Source organism: Stomoxys calcitrans, chromosome 2 (genome assembly GCF_963082655.1).
Source record: "Stomoxys calcitrans chromosome 2, idStoCalc2.1, whole genome shotgun sequence".
In the NCBI taxonomy this organism is placed as follows: Eukaryota; Metazoa; Arthropoda; class Insecta; order Diptera; family Muscidae; genus Stomoxys; species Stomoxys calcitrans.
This window is the reverse complement of record NC_081553.1, coordinates 101,233,004-101,257,174: the sequence shown is the minus strand read 5'-3', so window position 1 is coordinate 101,257,174 and position 24,171 is coordinate 101,233,004. Positions and strand designations below refer to the sequence as shown.

Sequence of the window (24,171 nt, the reverse complement as noted above, 5' to 3'; positions counted from 1 at the left end):
ATAGTGGTACTTGTAGCCATTCAAAAGGTACTAATAACTGTACTCCAACATTTTATCTTCTCATCTCTGGCACAACAGATAGACAACAACAACACTACACTCATTCAAAGGCTTAATTGTTTCTTTTTTTTTTTGTTATTGTTGTTGCCTTTCGCACTTGACTCATATTTCGCTTTTGTTTTGCCTATGAGAACTGAAACTTCTAGTGTGGGGTAATTTTGCTGCTACGCAAGAAGGTAGGTAGGTATGGTGGATTATTAAACACTAATTGTTTGACAATATCTTTTCGCGATGGCAAGTAGAGGAGGGGTTGTTCACTCTTCGATTATTACCATGGAATGTTGCACATGCCACAGTCTAGCGTTGTTATAAATAGAAAAATATCAATGAAAGTCAAGTTTAATTTGCTGTCGCAAACTAATATTCAATTGACCTTTATAGGGTGCGTTTTCCGCTAATGGGAATTTAATTGCATACAAAGGACAATGCACTGCACTATGATGAAAAAAAAAACAAGAATAGGGAGCAGTTAAAACATACTTAGGGATGGACATATATCCAATAAATACCCTACAAATTCCCACATTGAGAATTTACCTGGCAAAATATCCAATGGGTGGGAATTTTTTTGTGTTATTTATGGTTAAGATGACCATCTTTTCCCCTACTATATGGCTCCCCATGTAAACAAGCACAATTTCTTTCAAATGTTTTGATTGAAGCAGTTTCTTCCTTTGTTATAACTGAATTTAGAGTTTTCAAGACCTTCTTCAATGGGAACTCTAACTGGAATTTCCCCTTATAGCAAAGTTTAACAAACACAATTTGGTGAATTCAAACAAGGTGAGGGAGATTTTCTGTTTGTTTCACATCAATGTGGTTATGGGGTGTTTAGTGTTTGAGCATGAGTCTGTTTGCCTGCATGACTGTTTTATATGAAACAACATTCTCCCCCACTTTTGCTAAGTTCTCGGTCAGTGCATGTGTATGTGAGTGTATGTGTGGCGTTTAATGACAGCAAAGAGCAAGGCACTCTTTGAGTAGCTTCCTTCTTATTCGGCAACACTTGCATGTTAAACGAGTGGCAACAAAACGGTTGTTTGTTTAATGCTATTGCTTTTGTTGTTGTATATGGGTTTTGTTTTGACTGGGCTGCAGATATGCATATGCTGTTGTTGTAAAAGTTTTGCCTCTTTGTTGTTGTGTTTTTGTTTCGTAAATTGCTTTAGAATGCTATAAAGGGGGAAAACTCCACAACAAAAGAAATAACACCATTTAGAAGTTAAAAGGGGGGGAAGAATGTTTATTTTTAGGAAGTTTACAACAAAATTAAAAACCAATTTTATTCATAAACACTGGCTGGCGTTAAGAGAATTGCACAAGCAAAGGAATAAATTAAAATTTAAAATGATCTCATTTGATGGGGTCTTTAGGTAAAATTTTTCGGTGCGAGGGGGGAGTACTAAAATAAGGTTATTGCTGTTTGACACATGATTAGGTCATTGACAAAATTTTTGATAAACATTGACTGTTTTGTAGGTTAAATACTTCCAATATGACAACAGAATCGTTCGTGTCAAATTTCGTGAGAATCGTAACCATATTATTGCCATATTAGTCCAAATCGGACAAACATATATATGGGAGCTATATGCAAATCTCAACCGATTTCTATGAAATTCACCAGAAGTGTCGGGAATCATAAGAAAATCCTTCGTGCAAAAATTCGTGAAAATTTCGGTGAACAAGTGACGATGTTGTAACAATCGGAAAACGTTGAGAAAGATGGACTGAGCTGATTAATTCGTTTGTGCTCGTACAAAATATTCTTGGCAGGGTTGAAAGGTGATGAAATAAGGAACATTTTGAGGTATGTTTAAAACATATCGAAGGGGGCATAAAAGGTTGTATGTCATAACCATTTAAAGAAAAGTTATGTCAAGACTTACGTGATTTAGCAAAAGGTTTCATTGCTTTTAAATCAACTTACCTGAAAAGAAAGAAAAAGGATTTGATCAGAAATTTCAATCAAAATTTTTTGTTGTTTATGTTATGAAATGTTACGAAAATTTTAATTAAAGAATGCTTTATCACAATTAATTTTTAACAGAATATTGCGTCCCCAAATTTCGCGTCGTATCCTTTTTCTGATTGTTTTTTTTCACTTTTAGAAATATTTTTGTCAATGGAAGAATGCATTGAGGATGGGAGCAGCTCATACTGTCGCGGTACAATCGAGGCGACGGCAGGAAACCTGGAAAAAGGGAAGATGTCTGACAAATTCGAACGAATTCTGAAGTCTTCCGAAAATTTCTTACCGAATTCGTTCCGAATTTTGTTGTCAGACAAATTCGAACAAATTCTGAAGTCTTCCAAAAATTTCTTACCGAATTCGTTCCGAATTTTGTTCGAAAATCTAAAGGAATTTTTGTTCCGGCAGTTCTGAACGATTTGTGACCGCTTTTCTTATGGTTTCGACATTTCGGAAGAAATTCTGAACGATTTCTGGACTATTTGTCCGAAGGAATTTTTGTTCCAACAGTTCTGAAAGAATTCTGAACGATTTGTGACCTCTTTTCATTTGGGAGTTTTTTTGAATTTTTCTTCCGACATTTCGGAAGGAATTCTAAACGATTTTTGGACTGTTTATCTGAAAGAATTTTTGTTCCGCTAGTTCTACGAGAATTCTGAACGATTTCTGACCGTCTTTTCATTTGGGTTTTTTTTTTAAATTTCTCTTCCGACAGTTCGGAAGGATTTCGGGGCTGTTTGTCTGAAGTAATTTTTTTTTCAACAGTTATGAAAGAATTCTGAACGAAGTCTGAACTCCGTGTTTGAAAGTCGAATGACTTTTACAATGTTTGAATGTTGAGAGGAGTAAGAAAATAGCATGAGTTGCCTGTTTAGGTAACTGTTTTTTATGCTACGTTTCTCTGCAAAGATCATTTTGTTGTTGTATATTTTTGAGAATATAAGGCTTGAATTAAGTGCTTAGAAAAATGAAGTTTGAGAGAGGGGAAAGAAGAAAATTCAGATTTTGTTGTTGTGTCTTCATTAAGTTAGGTTAGATTGAAAGAGGATGCGGATATTAATTCGCCCCATGCAGCTATGGACATACCCCCAGATTGTTCAGATTCTTACTCCTTAGAAGTATTATAACATCGTCTTCGTAGTAGAGAGGTTCAAATCCCTCCCCCGTCCGCATCCGTAATAGGTCATTTACAGTGGTTATCCATAGAAATGCCCCCTGTGGCGAGCCACCAACGAGATTTTCGGAGTGTATGAAAGTCATATGCACGCTGGGAAAAAAGTGGCCCGATGGGGCGCCAGATTGTCGACCTTCTTCTGTAGTAATGTCCGAGCTTGAAGCATTACTCTCGACTACAGATGCCAAGGCACCCAGACCTATAGGAAGGGCGGACAACTTGCTACGGACCGATATCATCACCGCAGCTGTTGGATCTTTGGAGTTTTTGAAACTATTCCTCCAAAGATCTAACAGCTGTGGTGATGATATCGGGCCGTAGCATGTTGACCGCCCTTCCTATAGGTCTGGGTGCCTTGGCACCTGTAGTCGAGAGTAATGCTTCAAGCTTCGACATTACTACAGAAGAAGGACGACTATCTGGCGCACCATAAGGCCACTTTTTCCACAGCGTGCATATGACTCGCATATACTCCAAAAGTCTGGTTGGAGGCACGCCACAGGGGGCATTTGAACATTTTTACGTAATAGGTAGTACCTATACCGAGAGATAGATATTGTTCTCGACTCAACGATTATATATCTTTACCATTGTATGTGTCAATGAAAAAAAAATCAATACAGTTTATTGATGGATCTCTGTACGAAGTTTCGGAAGATACGTCCGATTTCAATACGAAATTACTTCCCAAAACGCTCAGAATTGTTTACGAAGTCTCGGAAGGTTCGATTTCAATACGAAAGTACTTCCGAAATTGTTCAGAATTCTTTATAAAGTTTCGGAAGGTGCGACCGATTTCAATGCGAAATTACTTCCGAAATGGTTCAGAAATCTTGACGAAGTTTCGGAAGGAACATTCGATTTCTGTACCAAATTACTTCCGAAATCGCTCAGAACACTTAACCGAAAGCAGTTAAAAGACAGTGGTGATTTTGATGGAGATGCATTTTCCGGCCGGCCAAGAAGAGGTTGGCGATCAAGTTATGGTAACGCCTACATATGCGACCTTGTCGGATGACCTTATCGCTGACAAGGATAAGAAAGCGTGGGCAATTCATACTTTCCGGCCGGATCTGATGGTATTATCCCGGCACTGCTGCAGGAGTCCCTTGGAGTATCTCTTCCCTGGCTAGACCGGATATTTCGGGCGAGCCTTGAATGGCCCTATATACCAAGGGCATGAAAGGAGGTCAGGATGGTTTTAAACCCCAAGGCAGGAAAAATAAACCACAGGACGACGAAGGATTACAGGCCCATAAAACTAATAGAACTGAAGGAGAGAGAGGAACTGACGCCTGACTTCAGTGCGGTGTTATAGGTTGTACCTTTCCGATATACAGATATGTTTCTCTGCTCAACGGTTATATATCTTTATTTGTTACCATAATGTGTGTCAATGAAAAAAATCAATTCAGTTTGTACCAAGTCTCGAAAGGCACGACCGCTTTCAATGCGAAAATACTTCCGAAATTACTCAAAATTCTTAACGATGTTTCGGAAGGTACGTCCGATTTCAATACGAAATTACTTCCGAAATTGTTGAGAATTCTTTACGAGGTTTCGGAAGGTACGTTCGATTTCAATACGAAATTACTTCAGAATTCTTTACGAAGTTTCGGAAGGAACATTCGATTACTATACGAAATCACTTCCGAAATCGTTCAGAATTCCTTACGAAGTTTCCGAGGCTATGTCCGATTTCAATACGAAATTACTTCCGAAATGGTTGAGAATTCTTTACGAGGTTTCGGAAGTTACTTCAGAAATCGTTCAGAATTCTTTACGAAGATTTGGAAAGAAATTTCTCATTCCGAATTTCCCAAGGTTTTTTTAAGATTTCGTTCCAATTTCTTCCACGTTTCGTTCCGAAATCATGTCAATCACTCCATGTAACTTTCGTAAAAATTCCGTTACGATTTCGGATCTGAAGTCGAAAAAATCATCCGAAGTTCGTACAGATTTCTTCTCGATTTCGTAGCGATTGGTTTGCTGGGTAATTCCAAACAGCATCCCAACAACCCTACACCTTACACAAAACTCAACACCATTTAGTGTTGGTAAGAGATTTCCCTGGTGTCTGTGTGCGTGAATTTATTCGAATATGTTTTAGTGCACACGTTTTCTCATGTTGTTTAGATGTGTGTGTGTATGTGTTTGTGCTCACACAACTCACATGGCTTTCAATTTCGATGCCCTGTCTGCTTGGCTGTCTGATTTAAAGCTTTTGTGTGAGAGTTGTTTTTGTGTGTCTTTATTTTATGTTCAGTTGGCGTTTATTTTTATTCACTCGAAAATATTCTCGTCATAATTTGTATAAATTTTTCTTTTTCTTCCCCCGGCGGGATAATGTGGTGTGTGTGTGTGTGTGTGTATTTGAATAACGGAAAAGCGGCAAAAGCAACAACAACAAGAGTAGAAGACGACAAATGAAAAGAAATTTGAAGCATAAATTTATGAATACATGAAAGAGAACTAGAACGAAACAAAAATGAAATGAAATGAAGAAACAAAGCGAAATACAAATCCGGTCTAATTCCTGCATGTTCTGCAATGTTCCTGCAGCTACATCATTGAGTTGTTGAAGATCTTAACTCTACCTTTATTTTAGCTCTAGTGCTTTATGGCAGGTGTGTTCAAGTGAGTGATTGTTTGTAGGAGTGTGTGTGAGCGTGTGTGTGTGCGTAAAGAGCAGCAGTGTTCATTTGCAAACAAGAATGCGGAAATCTGGATTTTCTTCACATAAAATAATTGCAAAAAAATTCACAAGAGCAGTTTCTTGCAATGCATAGGATGTAACTCCTCCAAAAGAGATACATTTGAGAGGTATGCTCTTCAGAAGAGGAATTTAGTCTGGCAAAAAGAGTTGAGAGTAGGTTAGTTGTAGAATATGAGGTAGTTTAGCTCCTTTAAAGTAATTTTTATGGATTATCAGAAAAAAATTTTTCAATGGTGGTTATCCTCTTCTTTTGTGAAGTACTATGTCATGGTGATAAGGGGCATGACAATGTGCTAGGGGGCGACCCAATGCACACTACGGATACCAACTATAGGGTGAGTCACTTTTTGATTACATTTTATCCAAGGCCTTGATGGTCTACTTTCTACAACCGGATCAGGGAACAGGCTATAGATATAACACTAGTGACAAACAATGAACCGGTGAAAGTTTTGGGCTGAAACATATCCGTTGGATGGAGTGGTGCTTTTCGGATAACTATAGGATATGTTTTTAGGTCGCGCACGAGATGGGGAGGAGAATACCAATCAGAAACTCAAGAAGGAACAACTGGAAGAACTTCATGAAACCAATGCGGAAGCTGGGGCTTCCTAAGAGGCCTCTGAAGAACGCAAGGAGACTGGAGGCCACAATGGGTCTTGTCACGGGATGCCTAAACGAGGTTTTTCGAAGGCATATCCCGAAAGAGAACCGCCACGTAAAGCCAGCCACTCATGGTGGTCACCTGAACTAAAGGAACTCAGAGGGGAGAGCAGAAGGCCTTTTTGATAAGGCCAAGAGAGAGAACATGACAGAGGGCTGGGACGAAAAAAGTGAGGCCCTTGGCAGGTTCAAGAAGGAGACAGGGATGGGAAAGAAGAGTTCCTGGGTTCTGTGGAGAATGGGAAAACACTAGTGAGGCATCTAGGTTGCGCAAAAAACTCTCGAAGGATCCTAGCTCCTCTAGCTCTTTGAGGAGGGAGAACGGGAGGACGCCACTTACACCGAGAGCAGTCAGAAAACAATGGTGCTTTTGATGGAGATGCATTTTCCGTGCTGGCAAGAAGAGGTCGGCCATCAAGATATCGTAACATATGTAACCATGCCGGAAAGAGCTCGACATGTTGAAAATAGATTCGGCCACAATTCCATCCTGGATGCTATTGAATCGGAGGGAAAGCTGAGCAGGACCATCTGGCACCGGTACCTAGTGGGATTAGGACATTCAGGATTCGTTTTCCCGGAAGGGATGAATTGAGGGCAAATGCGTGTTTAAGGGGGATGAAACCTAGATCTTAACTAATGGCTCCAAGATTGAGCCAGGGACTGGGACTCTATATAGGTAGGTGAGACTACCGGACGAGTATACAGTCTTTCAGGCAGGGGTCTGTTCCTTAACAGTGGCCATAAGAGAAATCCTTAGAAGAGTTTATCACCCTCAAAACTCGGAATTTATTTGGATAGTATGGCGGCGCTAAGGCCCTAGGTTCGAGGACGGTGAGATTGAGGTGTGTGGCGGATTTTATGGAGTCTCCGAATGGCATCCGGGTCCACGATGTGAAGCTGATATGGGACATGAAGGGATTCCGGAGAATGAAGGGGCGTACGAAGGCGCCAGGAGTGGTTTGTCTGCGCCGGGCGAACCAGTCATCGGTCTTGCCTAACCCAAGAGCTTGACTTGCATGACATGTGGTTTAAACAAGACGGTGCCACATGACACACAGCACGCGTAACAATGGACTTATTGAGATGCGAATTCGGTGAACATTTTATTTCACGTTCAAGACCGGTCAATTGGCCGCCTAGATCGTGCGATTGCGATTTAACGCTGTTAGACTATTTTTTGTAAAGCTCGTGTCTATACAGACAAGCCCGCTTCAATTGACGTATTGGAAGACAACATTGAAGAATTTATTCGTGAGATACTAGTCGAAATGTTGGCAAGAGTATGCCAAAATTGAAGTAAGCGGGTGGACCATTTGAGGCGCAATCACTGTCAACATTTGCATGAAATGATCTTCAAACATTTAATTATAATTATATGGACCTTACTGCTGATTCAAATAAATTTCATGCATTTTTCTGAATTTTATGTGTTTTTATTTTAACTTTCCTATAGCTCTTAAAAAATCACCCTTTACTTAATATAGATGCGAGATGGGACTCATCGGTCGGCTTGATAAAAGGTTCCTGAGCATATTGATAGGGGACAAAACCGGACACTGTGCCATAGTCCGCATGGCGGTAAACATGGGAATAACGCACAATGACCACTTCAGGAGTTTTCTTGATGAGGAGAAGATTATGGCACTTGCTCTGCTCATTTCGGGTCTGCAGGGAAACAGGCTCTCCTTTTTGGGGAGGCGTTTCTTCTGCAATCTCTGTGATCTTGCAAACGTACCCCTGGATGTCTCTGAAGATTTGTGATAAGGTATGATCCGGCGATCACGTGCTTGCGTGAAGGATAGTAGTTTTCCCCCTCTGCTCTGGTTTTCCATTCTTCCTGTTTCTTTTATTCGCCTATAACCTATGGATATGGTCCGAAGTCTCACATCTTCTTTCTCTTCCCTTTCTCACCTGTGGTGGACAACCCATCCAACCTAAGCTAACCTATTTATCATAGAAAATTGAGCCAAAATTGGTTTTTATACCCTAATCTAGTTATTCTGTTTATAACACCTCGAAATATTGACCTAGGTATATATATATTCTTGATTGTCTCGTCATTCTAAGTCGAACTAGCCATGTCCCTCCGTCCGTCTGCCGAAATCTGTCGAAGCTTGAACTTTTGCACAGATACTAAGTATTGATGTAGTATGATGGGCCATATTGGTTTAGATTTGGATATAGCTCATATATAAACTGATCTCCCGATTTGACTTCTTGAGCCCGTGGAAGCCTCAATTTTTGTCCGATTTGGCTGAAATTTTGCACGTTTAATAACTGTGCCAAGTACGGTCCAAATCGGTCTTCAACCTGATAAAGCTGCCATAAAAACCGATCTCCCGATTTGACTTCTTGAGCCCCTGGAAGCCAAAATTTTCACCCGATTTTGCCCAAATTTTGCACGTAGTGTTCTGTTATGACTTCCAACAACTGAGCCAAGTACGTTCCGAATCGGAAGCCTCAATTTTCATCCGATTTGGCTGAAATTTTGCACATAGTGTTCTGTTATGACTTTCAACAACTGAGGCATGTACGGTCCGAATCGGTCAAGAGCCGGATATAGCTCCCATATAAACCGATCTCCCGATTTCAGTCCTTGAGCCCATGAAAACCACAATTTTGGTCCAGTTTGGCTGAAATTTTGCACATATTGTTATGTTATTACTTTCAACAACTGTGTCAAGTACGGCCCGAATAATTTTAGATCATAAAGCCCTTCTCGAAAGATAAATTAAAAGTGTCATCGACATTTGAATTTTGCAGTAAATTTTTTTCAAAAAATTGGAAGTTTAAAAAAAAATTGGAAAAATTTGTATTTTAATTTGAGGAATAAATCTTCTTGCATTTACTGTGGTTATCTTTTCAGCTGTATCAGCTTTTTGTTGAACGTAAGACTTCTAGTTTTACTAAACTTCTAACTATACTTCCTGATCCTCCTCTCAGTTTTACAAAATGGTGGAATTTTCAAAACTCATGCCTTACGAAAGCAGGATCAAGTCTGACACTCTATCAGCCAAAGTTAGTGTTTGATGGAGAAAGACCCCCTTAATATTTCCTGTGAATCTAACAAAACCATAGATGGACATGTGTTTGTGTAAAAAAAGCATTTAAGTATCCAAAGATTCATTATATCGCATTGCATGGCATATGTGATGAGATATCGGTAATAGCAGCAACTAATTACCACCACTAGCACCACTGACATGAGAAGAATTCTCATGTTGTGCTCAATGCATATTCTCTTTAACATTTATCACCACACCAAGAGCACAGCATACAAAACACACACACACACACACAGCAACAAGAACATCAATAGAACAGCATCTTGTGTTTGGACTTTCGGCATCTCAGTCTTGCTTTCGTGACTGAGAGCAACAACAACAGCAACTCCAATTTGTTGTTACTCTAATTGCTTGCATCTCAAACACACCTAGGTCTCAGTGGGTGGGTGGGGAGGTAGGTTGGTTGGTTGGGTTGGTGTTAATATTACCATTGCTGCTGCCCATGTTTTTAATATTGTTTTAAACTTTTGTTTATTTCTCTTTAAGTTTACCAAATACCCATTCTCCATTGCTGTGTGTGAAGCTCTAACGCTCTATTACTTGGTACATTTTTTATTTTGGTTGAGGGTGTGTGTGTGTGTGTGTGCTTATGTACGTTCGGTGTGCCTGGCTTCTTCTGGCAAAGACAGCATGCTATGTATGAAGGGGGTAAAATGTATGGTGGGTATGGCAGGTATTTGTCTTTATTTCCTACACACTGCCTTATTTTGTGGCAGCATAAAAATGCAATATTTTCCTCGAATGAAACATAAACAAATTCGTCATCTTGTCTAGTTTGGTACGTTGGTTTGCTCTTTCGTTCGCTGGTTCTTTGCCGTTGCCAGTGTAATTTGGTATACAAAATAAATGGATTTTATGACTGAAAGAGCGCAACAAACTTCACAGCTATGAAAATAAAATCGAAAATAAAAATAGATATGAAATGGAAAATAAAGTGACTTTTTTTTTCCTTCAGAGGGGGAGTAGCAGCAGAGAGAGGTTAAGCTGCCTAATGTCTACCCTTACACCCAACCCCACCTCCACTACAATACATTTTATGTTACAAATTCAAGTTGGAAATTGTTGCTGACTGGTTGTGTAGCTGGCAGTCTCATAGACTTAGAGACGACCACAACGAATGACTAACATCAAATTGTTGTCTTTTTTTGTTTGCCAAATAAATTCTCAGCAATAAATTTGCAAAAGTTAATAACTATGCAATATTAAATTATGTCAAATGGTTTACAACAAATCAAATCAAAATTGGTGTAGTATGTGATGAGATATTTTTTTATGATGACTAAATTCGTAATTGGAAAATTTTGGAGCACTGACAGCTTTTTTTGTGAATGGCTGGAGTATTGGACCAGATTTTCTCATTAAGAATTTTTTGCAGCATTTTATGAAGCAAACAATTTTGACAGACATTTCCAAACAACTACAAATTTATTGAAAGATCAGAATTCAAAACACTGCGGATCTCAGTGCTCCTGTGGCTCCAACGCATGTCAATCTCTGGACCTTCTCTAACTCCCTCGTACGAGTCGTCATATCCATGGCCCTCCACAATTCCAGTGCCCTATAGGTCAGTACTGGTCTCACAATGGCCTTATATATCGAATAAATCATGGGGTTTACACCTAACCTACATATAGGACTGCGAGTTCACTTATGCAAATTCGTTGCGGCAAGTGATAGCATGTACCAGACACCGGTATTTAGGTGGGAAGGCAATACCAGCCATGAACCAACTAAGGGGCGTGTTATGGAAAACAATTTTAGATTTGATAAGTAGCACGGAATTCCTAATTTAGATTTTCTTTGTCCATAGTGGCATGGCGCGGATTCATATCTGCATTCTCTTTTCAATTTAACCTAACCCAACCTCCACTCCAGCAGGCGTTAAAAAGCGCGCAGTGCCTTACGGCTTTCGTCCTCCGTATTGCTCTTGCAGGATAGCTTCGCATGGAGGACGGAAATCTGAACTCTGGTATCTTGCATATGCCAGTGAAGATCACCAGCTCCGACTTCCAATTCTGGTAACCCATCGCGACTACCTATTCAACCTCAACCTCCTGCCTTCTATGGTCTCGTTAATCGAAGACAGATACTTGCTTCTGACCAGCAACCCAACCCATTCCCGCCGAGGAGATCCAACAGGATTTCATTCTTCACGAGATTCCACGGAATCGGCGAGAACACATCACCCTGAAGCGCTCCTCTTGTCACCCGCCTTTTGACAACACTATCTCCCAGGGATGCATTACTAATCTTGCTACACAGCATACCATTAGTCCACTGGGAGATAATAGGATGGATTCCCGTATGGTCCAGGACGGTGACTATTGACCCTATCTCCACTTCGGTTTAAAACTTTATATACTTCCTGAGACTCCAGAGGCCGTAGTTCTTCTACGATTAAGCTGAAATTTCGCATGAAGTGTTCTGTTCTGATTTCTAATAACTGTGCCAAGAATGATCCAAATTGGTAGATAATCTGATGTAGCTGCCATATAAACCGACCTCCGTTCTTGACTTCTTGAGCCTATAGAGGACGCAATTATGTTCCGATTCGGCAGAAATTTTCCACATAAAGTTTTGCTATGACTTCCGATCTTGACTTCTTGAGCCTATAGAGGGCGCAATTATTATCCGATTCGGCTGAAATTTTCCACATAAAGTTTTGCTATGACTTCCAATAGCTTGTCAAGTATAGTCTAAGAAGATTTAAAACGTGTTAATGACTTCTAATAGTCATGACAAGTACGCTCCATCTGTATCTTTAAAACGTCATTCATCGTTTCCTGTGATCGCTATTTACGCAGACCACACCACACCAGCCATCGTGGCCGTGTGAGCACCACAGAGGCTGGAACTTGGAGTTACGATCTGTGTGGTGTTCATCGCAGTCACAAAAAGCATAGCTGTGAACATCCGGGTTGCGTATGGTGGAAAGCTTTATACGGAGTAGCTGCAACGATACTCGCGGACATTCAGCGGTATCGAGCGGAGAGTCTCTCGACTGTTTTGGGAAAGGCACTGAAGTTGCTTCGACGCTTCGTTTTGATATTGAAGGGTCTCTCTTTACATTCGAACTAGGCGAACACGCTCCTATGAGAGTTGTAGAAAGAGAAAGTGCTCTTGATAAATCTTCCTAGAGTTCGGCTGAGTGAACAAGGCCAAGGAGTGGTTGTAGAGAACTTTCTGCAAATGGGAAGAATCCTTCTACGATCCGAGCTAGCGAACAAGTTCCATGGCAGGTTATAGGAAAACTATAAGAGCTCCTCCCTCTAGGTCCAGATATGTGAACAAGCTCAAAGGAAGGGGGGGGGGGGGGGGGGGGGGTAGGGGAAGGGACAAGCCTTTCCTTTGAACTTAAACAGCCCTTATCTACTATACTGCCCTTTTCACGAGACAAAGCCACAATTCCCCTTTTCTCACCTACCTCCTCATCTAACTGCAGAGTCGCTATAAATCGCTCCAATTGAAGCAGCCGATTTCCTAGAGCCAGATCTCGAGGCGGCAGCCGGGTCAGAATAATCTTAAAAGAGTCTCTCAGTATACTTGCAGCAAGTGTGGCTACAACAACAACATCCATGTCGTTTACGTAACTGTAGACCATTTTGCTAGAACGAATCAATCCCCCTGCGCAAGGTGGGGGGTCGATTCTTTCTTTCTGATTTCTTACCTTCTTTTAAAGGTAAGAAAAACTTGAGCACTTCATACGATGAGTCTCTGCAAGACCCTGACCTATAGTGTCATCAGTCACAAGGCAAACAATCCTCGAGCCAAGCGAGCGTGGCTACAACAACAACCTCCATGTCGTTAACGTAACTGTAGACCATTTTGCTAGAACGAATGAATCCACCTAGCGCAAGATGGGGCGTCGATTATTTCTTTCTAATTTCTTACCTTCTTCTATAGGTAAGAAAAACTTGAGCACTTCATACGATGAGTCTCTGCAAGACCCTGACCTATAGGGTCATCAGTCACAAGGCAAACAATCCTCTAGGCCAAGAGAATACTTGGCTTGGACTAAGCAAACTAAACCCGACAGTACCATCGGTCGAGTCATCGAGGGGACTTAAAAAGTCCACCGACCGAATACACTTCACCTCGAACCAAACGGAATTAAGACACTGGAGCATATAGCCTGCCCTCTCCAAAACATAGCCACCTGTGTTGGCCTATTCAATCCAAAGATTTTCTATTCTCGAACAGAGACGTAATTTTTTTCTTGTGGAAAAATTTCGTTGCCATTGAGTTGAAATTTTTAGAGAAAATTTTATTGCAACTGGCATTGAAAATTTGTCCTTGAAAAACATTTTCTCGATGTCTGTATGCCTGTAAAATTTTTTTATGAAATTTTTTCAACAGGAAAAATTTGAACGAAATTTCCTTTAAAGACAAAAATTTACTAAAATTTTTCCTAAAAATGAAATTTCAAGTGAAATTTCTAGACGAAACTTTTTTTTTGATTGAAGTGAGAAATTCCGAGAATCAAAATTTGAAAGAAATTTCCTTTAAAGACAAAATTTTACTAAAATTTTTCCTAAAAATGAAATTTCAAGTAAAATTCTAGACGAAACTTTTAGGAAATAAAACATTTCCTAAAAGTTTCGTCTAGAAATTTCACTTGAAATTTCATTTTTAGGAAAAATTTTAGTAAATTTTTGTCTTTAAAGGAAATTTCGTTCAAATTTTGACTCTCGGCATTTCTCACCTCAATCAATCAAACTATAACCTATCATTTTATCACTTCCTTATTTCCTACTTTGTTTTAATTCTAACAGTTCCCGACAAAATCGCCCGTATTTTGTCATAATTTCGTGAAATTTACAGCGTAAACATAGATAGACGTGCCATAAACAAAGCATAAGGTATTTGAAAAAACTCTTGAAATAATTTACAAAAATTTCAAAATTTTATTTATGGCTAGATTTGCAAAATCACACCAAAAGGGTGACTGACACAGGCAGGAGAGAGCGAGAGAGAGAGAGAGAGGGACAGAGAGATGCCACAAGCAGAAAGATCGGCGGATGTGTGCAAACATTAAAGAGATTTCAAATAGCACAGTACACGAAATGTGTAAGCCAAGCTAGCATAGATGTTTACTTTTAATATCTTTCATGATATGATTGAGTGTGTATTAGGGTGGACCAAGGCAATATAAAGAAAAAGAAAAAAAAATCAAATTTTAAAAATAAAAAAATAAAAAATTTTAAAAATAAAAACAATGGAGAAATGTAATGGAAAAGAGAGGTTTTCCCATTTATAAAGCCAATATAAAAAAATGATATGAAGGGAAAAATGTTATAAAGAAAAATTTCTTAAAAATTTTACTTTTTGCCATGAAATATTTGAAATAAATGTAATGGACTACCAAATCGATCGTGCCTAATCTTTTCGCTACACATCACCATGAATACACTAAAAAAATGTATATGAGATAGCTCCGTTTATATGCGAATGATTCAAACGATTGCCCGAATCTGTTGTGATTACTAAATGCTTATGGGATAGTCGAGGCTATGGTAACAGACTGTGATTAGCCTCACTTAAACAGTTTAGTAATTAGTGTTTAGTGATTAAATGGCTGAAATATTTGCATATTTTGCCAGCTGTGGGAATAATTTTCCCCAACACATGTTTTAATGTTCTTGTCACGTGTAGAGACTAGGCGTATGTCGAGCTAAGCGGACATGAATTAAGGTGAGGGGGTTTTGGTGTCATTTAAGTTTGGATGTTAGATGTACTCCATTCTTAAAAAACTTTATTTCAGCCCGATATTCTACTGATGTCCAATTTAGGGGTGTTTCAGGGGATGAAGTAGTCTCCCAGTGCTCTTCTCTCAAATACCATTTATTTAAACCCCATGTTGCCTTTACTTTATGGAGAGTTTATAGGCGTACCCCAAACACTTGGCCCAAAATTCGTTTTCCAATCTCAAATACCTGTCATTTGAGGCACATATTGGCATGGTGGGTTAATTTTTACCCTTTGGGGGGTGTTTTGGGGAAGGGTAGGTGCCCCAAATACACGGTCCCATACATGGATATCAGATTTGTATTCTACTCCTAAATACCTTTATTTGAGCCCCATATTGCGATGGTCAGTAAATAATTGATGTTTGTGGGGTATTGTAGGCAAGGGCTAACCCCGCAAGAAATTGGTCCCAAAAGTGGGTATCAATTCCGTGCTCTATTCTCCAATGCCTTTCATTCGAGACCCACATTAACATGGTCGATAAGGGGTGTTTTAGGGAGTGGGGTGGTCCCCCACACACTTAGCCCTGAAAATATATCAGCATCGCACTCTATTCTCATATATCTCAAGTACCTTTCATATGAACCGCATATTGCCATGTTCGTTGAAATTGGATATCAAATTCGTTTTGTAATCTCAAATACCTTTCATTTAAACACCCTATTGCAAAAGTCAGCAAACATGTCCGGTTTGGGGTATGGACCCTTATAACTATCAATATCGAGCTCCACTGTCTTGAAGACGCAAATTGTCTTAGTGAGCAAATATGTCCCAAAATACCCTTCATTTGAACCCCATTTATCCATAGTCGGCAAACATGACCGGTTTGGGAGGTGTTTTGGGGGATGGGGCGGACACCCAGTGACTTGGCTTTGAAAATATATATCAGATTCGAGTTCTACTCTAAAAACCTCTTATTTGAGCCTCATATTGCAATGGTCAGCAAATACTTCCTATTTGGTTGGTGTTATGGACATAGACGCTTTTCCCAAATATTGATATCAGATTCGCGCTTTACTCCCAAAGGCCTTTCATTTGAGCCCCATATTGCTATGATCGTAAATTTGTACTTTTTGGCGGATGTTTTTGGGGAAGGGGTGGACCCCAAGAAGCTTGGTACTACATTTGGATAACAGATTCGTACTCTACTCGCAAAAACCTTTCATTTAAGTCCCATATTGCCATGGTGGGTAAATATGTCTGATTTTGGGATGTTTTGGGTGGTCCCCCAAAACGCTTGGTCCTACAATTGGATGTCAGATACGTTTTCTAATTTAAATTACCTTTCATTTGAGTCCCATATTGTCGTGATTGGTCTATATACACATTTGGTAGGTTTTGGGGGTGGGGCAGCCCCCCTAGGTACCCCACCCGAAATTTGCATATCAAATGTTTGCTTTTAGTTTACTATGAGAGAGCACACAAAATTTCGCTTAAATCACACCACCCATCTCTGAGATCTGGCATTTCTGAAAATTTGGGGAGGGTCCGTCCCCTTTCAATTGTCAGAAAATGTAGTACCCTATTTTCACCAGGGGGTCATTATGCACCATCTATGAATATTTCAAGAAAATAGGTTCAACCGTTTTTGAGTCTATAAGGAATCAAGAGTCAGGCGTTAATGGGTTAAAAGCGGGGACAAGGAAATACATGTGAAGGCTAATGGTGAAGACTCTTTTTCCAAAGGATACAACAGGACTCAAGGAGTCCAATCTGAAGCCTTTCGGATGACGCGTTATCGACGAAGGTGCACGTAACACATTGGCACAACGAAACCCTCTGTAAGACGACGAACATCCTATGCAGATACACGGATCGAGAGAAGACGAGGCTTTTACTGAAAAGAAGTAAGAAGGAGCTCAATATAGCTTTCGGAATCATAACGGGACACAAAGGGCTAAGAACGCAAGTATGCAGACTAGACGCGGCATGTGATAGCATAAGTAGGGTATGTGGGAAAGATGATGAGAAATTGCACAGTGGGATAGAATTGAAAAAAAGTAGTGAAAAATATGCCATTAAGAGAGAGACAAATCTTTGAAATTTTAAATGGTTAGAGCAGAGGTATAATCGAGATCACGTGCACAATTTTAAGGCCCTAGGTGGCCCCAGGAGGCCTCCTGGCAGACCCCTACAGTAGATCATCTCGTCATTTTTAAAATTAGTTCGGGTCAAATCTTCATCAGTTGTCGGATTTTCAAAATTCTTTTTTTTGCTAGTTAGTGTACAAAAATCCCTTCAAATAGAGTCCGCTTGAGGTGTACAATATCTCCAGTAGTTTCGGAACTTAAAATTGTCTAATGAGTCGGCAAAGGCTCGCCAATCTAACCTAACTTACAGCCAGCCATCAATGCGTATCTTTGCGTTGATGGCCACCCTAGGGAGTCGACTACCAACAACCAGCTGTGAAACTATAGACCGGTCATCAGACTATGGAGAACATTTCTTCAAAATTTTCTTTTTAGCGAAAAATCTTCAAAATTTTGTCTTTAAAGAAATTTTTTTCGAATTTTTAGCTTTAGGGAAAATGAAATTTTATCGGTTTAAAATTTTTTTGTTTTAATTTTGTCCTTAAAAGAATTTCAATGAATTTCGCCATTAAAGAAATTTTTATTGAAAATTTGCATTCGGAAAAATATTTTACAAAATTTTTGTGTTTCATTGAAATTTGGCTTTCAGAAAATATCAACTTTGTCTTTGGAGAGAAAATGAGTACAAGAGAAAGACAAGCTAGATGGGTGTTTAGTACAGCAAGAGGTAGTTGAAACATCGCACAGTGGGACTTATATAAGGATAAGCTTAGGCCTAACAAGATGGACCTAAGGAAATCCAAACGAGAGGATTTTGTCGGATTGAATGAGGAGCTATTTAATATAAAGGATACTTCCAGATTGCGGACACTGATAGCGAAGGGCATTCGAACATGGGAACCAAATGGTGAGTGGAATAGCTCACCCTGGGACACCCTATCACATTAGCTTGATAAACATTTTCCGTATTGCAACCTCACTGAACATGGAAATACATCCATGGGATATACGCGGAGGATGTTGCCGATCATTGAGCTCATCTCGAAAGAGAAACAAACGAAAATTTTAAAAAAATATTTTATTAAGTTTGTCTTTACAAAAAAATTCATAAAAATTTTGCCGATCGAAAAAAGTTCATTAAAATTCCCGTTTCAACCCCTCCTAATGTCCTTATTTTGCCTATTCACCCATTTAAATATATTTGCATATTATTTCAAAATAAATAAGCCAGAGCGAGCACATGTAGTTGTACAAAGCCTCTAAATATTAAAATTTGTGTTTTTTATTTTCTTCGAAAAAAAACCATGTGAATATGCTTGCAGCATTTGCGTTATGATGTGGTTATGTTTAGTGTCCGCCAGATTGCTCGCTGGCAAGAGATAGAAAACAAATCCTCTGTGAAATATTTATTGAGATTAATGCCAATGTTCATTATGAACTGCTGAAAATCTGCCATCTATAGGATCATGTCACACGGCAGTGGATGAAAATTTAGTGACAACCTAACGTAACAACAAAGAATTTCTTTTTATTACTCTAGTCGTGGATGGCAAGCAGAATAGAAAAAACAAAAAAAAAAACGAAACAAAAATGTTGTTGAATACAAAACGAGGGCTTAAATTAGGGTAATAAAAATATTTACGCTTGTGTTTTCTCTTAGAAAAATAAAAATAAAACCAAAACAACAAAATGTTAAAAAATGTTTTATTAAGGCGAAACACATAGAATTGTAGGCAATTGGAAAATGTGAAGCCAAAACGACTTATAAATACCCTCTTCAGCAGTTAAGGATCTACGGTCCTTAGTCCCTGAGCCTATGCTGAGCAATATCATCAAAGTGGACATTTTGCATGGAATATCCCCTTCATTAGATTTGATATCTTCCCCCCTCTCAATAGCCAAATGGCACAACAAAGAAATTTTCATCTCGCATTTTGTGGGAGGTGTGGGAAGGCTGGTTTGCAGACGGTTTACTTTTTGGGGGTCCCATAGCATCGTTAAGCCTTAAAATATACCAAAATGCCAAAAAGCATGACAAGTTCACATTCACAATTCCGTAATGTGAAACTTTTCACATTCCTTTCGCTGGCTGGCTGGCTGCCTCTTTGGCTCTTCTGCGAGGATTACATTTCACCATTCGCAATTTGTTATTTTATGATAATGGCAAATGTTGCAAAAAAAAAAATAAAGAAACTGCCAGGTGAAACTGAATGATAATTTTTCTCCCTAAATGACTCAGAGATTATGGCATTCATTGTAACTCATATTCTAAGGCACTTTGTGCGTTAAATAAAGTAATGTAAGGAGATGAAAGTATTTTCTATAGGAGTAGAACTTAATAGCCAAAATTTTGTTCGAAATGAAATGTGGTCCGATGTGGACCAGAGGCTAGAGGCCAAGACGGCCATAGGCTAGACTACCAGAGGCTATATCGTGCTTGCAATTGACAGACGGCTAGAGGCCAGATGGACAGACGGCCAGAGGACAGACAGCCAGAGGCCAGACAGTCAGAGGCTAAAGGGCCAGAAGCCAGACGGCCAGAAGCCAGACGGTCAGAAGCCATAGGCCAGACGGCCATAGGCCAGACGGCCATAGGCCAGACGGCCATAGGCCAGACGGCCATAGGCCAGACGGCCATAGGCCAGACGGCCATAGGCCAGACGGCCATAGGCCAGACGGCCATAGGCCAGACGGCGATAGGCCAGACGGCGATAGGCCAGACGGCCAGACGGCCATAGGCCAGACGGCCATAGGCCAGACGGCCATAGGCCAGACGGCCATAGGCCAGACGGCCATAGGCCAGACGGCCATAGGCCAGACGGCCATAGGCCAGACGGCCATAGGCCAGACGGCCATAGGCCAGACGGCCATAGGCCAGACGGCCATAGGCCAGACGGCCATAGGCCAGACGGCCATAGGCCAGACGGCCATAGGCCAGACGGCCATAGGCCAGACGGCCATAGGCCAGACGGCCATAGGCCAGACGGCCATAGGCCAGACGGCCATAGGCCAGACGGCCATAGGCCAGACGGCCATAGGCCAGACGGCCATAGGCCAGACGGCCATAGGCCAGACGGCCATAGGCCAGACGGCCATAGGCCAGACGGCCATAGGCCAGACGGCCATAGGCCAGACGGCCATAGGCCAGACGGCCATAGGCCAGACGGCCATAGGCCAGACGGCCATAGGCCAGACGGCCATAGGCCAGACGGCCATAGGCCAGACGGCCATAGGCCAGACGGCCATAGGCCAGACGGCCATAGGCCAGACGGCCATAGGCCAGACGGCCATAGGCCAGACGGCCATAGGCCAGACGGCCATAGGCCAGACGGCCATAGGCCAGACGGCCATAGGCCAGACGGCCATAGGCCAGACGGCCATAGGCCAGACGGCCATAGGCCAGACGGCCATAGGCCAGACGGCCATAGGCCAGACGGCCATAGGCCAGACGGCCATAGGCCAGACGGCCATAGGCCAGACGGCCATAGGCCAGACGGCCATAGGCCAGACGGCCATAGGCCAGACGGCCATAGGCCAGACGTCCATAGGCCAGAGGCCAGAGATGTTTTCGTTCATTGTGATGCCACTGGAACAAAAGAAGGAAAATGCCTTTTAGTTCCCACTGTTAAATTATCCACATCGTTTTAGAATTTACGACGATCAATGGATATTTCGATGTGTTGCAAACAGAATGACTAACAGGTCTGCTCCGGTTTTTTAATTCTCAAAACAAACAAAAAAATAGCTTTGCCTATATTTTTAAGCCTTATTCTTTAGGGTTTGAGACTTAAGGTTCCCCTTACTTACAGAAAATTGATTCAAGTATGCATTCCACCATAGTTAGTAATTGGCTTGTTGTGCGCTCTAAATTCGAAAAGTAGCCCCGAAGAAATCTATGTCAGAAAATTCGTACTGATCACAAAGTCATTAATCGTTGTCCATTCTATGCCTTTAAGCTGCTTCAAATCTGGTATCGTATTTGCACCCAAATGCCGGAACCTGTTAGCTGTGATGGTCGGGCATTGGCTTAAATATCTTCTCAAACAGCCAGGCAGCCATTAAATCCCTATTTCTGAACACAAAAACCGCCCTCGACTATCGCAGATCTCTCAACGAGATGGCTGAACAGTTCAAAATTCACCTGTTCTAGGTTTCGAGCCACAGAGATATCCCAGGGATTTGTAAAGCGGATGAGCTTGCGAGACTAGGAACTGGAATCTGCGGGTATGCCTCTGATGACATGTAAGCTAAGTTTTCAGGACCAGGCCTAAAGGACAACGAATGATAGATAGTCACAAAGATGGGGATGTGAGCACTACAAAACTATGTGGCCTAATTTAGACTTGAAAAGGTCTACCGCATTGCTGTCATTGGCTAGAACATACGTCTCAGTCATTGTGTCCGTCATGACAGATCACTGTCAAATCGGAAAACATGCTGACAGACTGAAGTTAGTCAGCAACAACTTTTGCAGAAGCTGTGAGAACATCGAAGAAGAAGAGACTATAGAATACCTTCTGTGTGTGTGTGTCCCGCACTAGCAGTCAAATGAGTTCCACTTTAGATTATCATTTCTTTGAGAACCTGATTAAGCAGATGTGAACACTCCGCTCAGTCCTTGTGCACCCAATGTAGACCCCCAATGCCACCCTGCCCTTTAGCTTTGATCCCTGTGTAAAATAAACCAGATTTGGCCCATTCTGGAACCTCACAGTCCCCTTACTTCACTGTGGCCTCGCACTCAAACGATGCGGATCGTGCCATTCTTAGAGAAAACCTTACAGTCCTGATTGTTGCAAATGCATATACAAATTTTGCCCATGAACATTCCATTAATAAACAGGGGCAAATTTCTCACATATCAATGAGTACAGTCCGATTCAAGTTTGAGCTCAATGATAAGGGGCCTCCTTTTAATAGCTGAGTCCGAACGTTCTTTGGAGAAAAGTTTTATATGGCATAATACCTCCCAAATATTGCCAGCATTAGGAGGGGAAAACCACTGCTGAACCACTACTGAGGACTAACCTGCGAAACAGGCTTCATTTTGGGATTACTTCCCCTTTACATAGTGCCTAATATCTGTTAGCCTTCTTAGTACGCTCCGGACAGTGGGACTTCCAATTGAATTTCCTATCTAAGATAACACTCAAACACTCAAACTTTTCGGATATGGAAATAGTTCTGTTGAGGAAATTTGGCGCCTCAAATTGCCCCATCTTCGTCTTCCCCCTAAACAGGCAGATCTCAGTTTCGAATGGACTAACATGCAGAGCCCTAGGTCTAGCCCAGTCGTATGCCATCTCCAAGACCCTTTTTCATTTTAGTTTGTTTAATACCCACACCTATAAATTTATATGGGTTAAGATTCAAACACATTGTTGACACTAAAATAAAACACTTTAATGTGATAAGTCCAACATAAATTAGTGAAATATGAGATAACTGTCACCGTCTATTTGTAGTTATTATCTAAAAATTTAATCTCTTTGAATACAACATAATTTAAAGAGGTTAGAGGAAATATAAGAGGAGGGCACCGTGACGCAGAAGCTGGCATGTCCGACTACGATGCCGAACTCATGGATTCAAATCTCTACGTGAATATAAAAAAACAAGCAAGAACCGGCTAAAGTCGGGCGAAGTCGACCTTTTGGTACCCTACACCACATTGGTTATGCAGGCTAAGTCGTCGAATTTAAAATTTGCTTAAATTTCAATAAAAATCTATCTATATGGTCAGAAAGGAGGTATGGGATTTATAATTAGTTGATATTGGAAGGGGGGCGGACCCTCCCCCTTACCCCAAAAGTACAACCCAAAAATAAAAGTGGACCGATCGTTACAATATGGGACTCAAATGAAAGGTATTCAGAACTAGAATACGAATTTTATATCAAAAAATGGGTCCAAGTAATCGGGGGGCCGCCCCGACCCCAAAACACCCTAAAATTGGTTTATTGGAAGTTCATGAACATATGGGACTCAAATGAAAGGTATTCGGAAGTAGATTTCGAATATGGTCAGGATGGAGGAATAGACTTTATAATTTGTTGATATCGGAAGAGTGGAGGACCCTCCCCCGTTACCCCAAAACCACCACCTAAAATTAAAAGTGGATCGATAAGAGCAATATGGGTATCAAATGAAAGGCATTGAAGAGTAGAATACGAATATGGTATAACAAATTGGGTCCAAGTAACAAGGAAAGCGCCCTAACCCCAAAACTCCTAGAAACAGACATTATGGGGCTCGAATGAAAGGTAATCCAGAGTAGATTACGAATCTAGCATTAAAAATCAGGTCGAAGTATAGGGGTCTCCCCACCGCTCAATAACGCCCCAATTGGGCATATTAGCCAATCACGACTATATGGGACTCGGTTTGTTTATTTGTTTGTTCCGTATATCGGAAGAGGGGAGGACCCTCCCCAGTTACCCCAAAACCACCACCTAAAATTAAAAGTCGACCGATAAGAGTAATATGGGTATCAAATGAAAGGCATTGAAGAGTAGAATACGAATGTGGTATACAAAATTGGGTCCAAGTACCTAGAAAATCGCCCTAATCCCAAAACTCCTCGAAGCAGACATTATGGGGTTCGAATGAAAGGTAATCCAGAGTAGATTACGAATCTGGCATTAAAAATCAGGTCGATGTATAGGGGGTCACCCACCCCTCAAAAACGCCCCAAATGGGCATATTAGCCAATCACGACTATATGGGACTCGGTTTGTTTGTTC

General features: G+C 40.8%; 2 protein-coding genes across 5 annotated transcripts in view; both read right to left on the bottom strand.

Annotated features, from left to right (window-relative positions):
- The window catches only part of LOC106082975 (sodium/calcium exchanger 1), a 577,326-nt gene that overhangs the window by 363,267 nt on the left and 189,888 nt on the right, over nucleotides 1–24,171 (bottom strand). The window lies entirely within an intron of this gene.
- LOC131994723 (uncharacterized) lies at nucleotides 12,427–22,474 on the bottom strand. Its single transcript, XM_059361562.1, has 3 exons — nucleotides 22,457–22,474; nucleotides 19,904–21,014; nucleotides 12,427–12,743 (listed from the first exon to the last, which is right to left on the bottom strand). Exons 1-3 carry the CDS (start codon nucleotides 22,472–22,474, stop codon nucleotides 12,427–12,429), a joined length of 1,446 nt encoding a protein of 481 aa, XP_059217545.1.

Coding starts and splice junctions, on each gene's coding strand:
- LOC131994723 (XM_059361562.1), bottom strand. Junction 12,744..19,903: donor TGGCTGTCTGTCCTCTGGCC/GTCTGTCCATCT, acceptor CAACTCTCATAG/GAGCGTGTTCGCCTAGTTCG.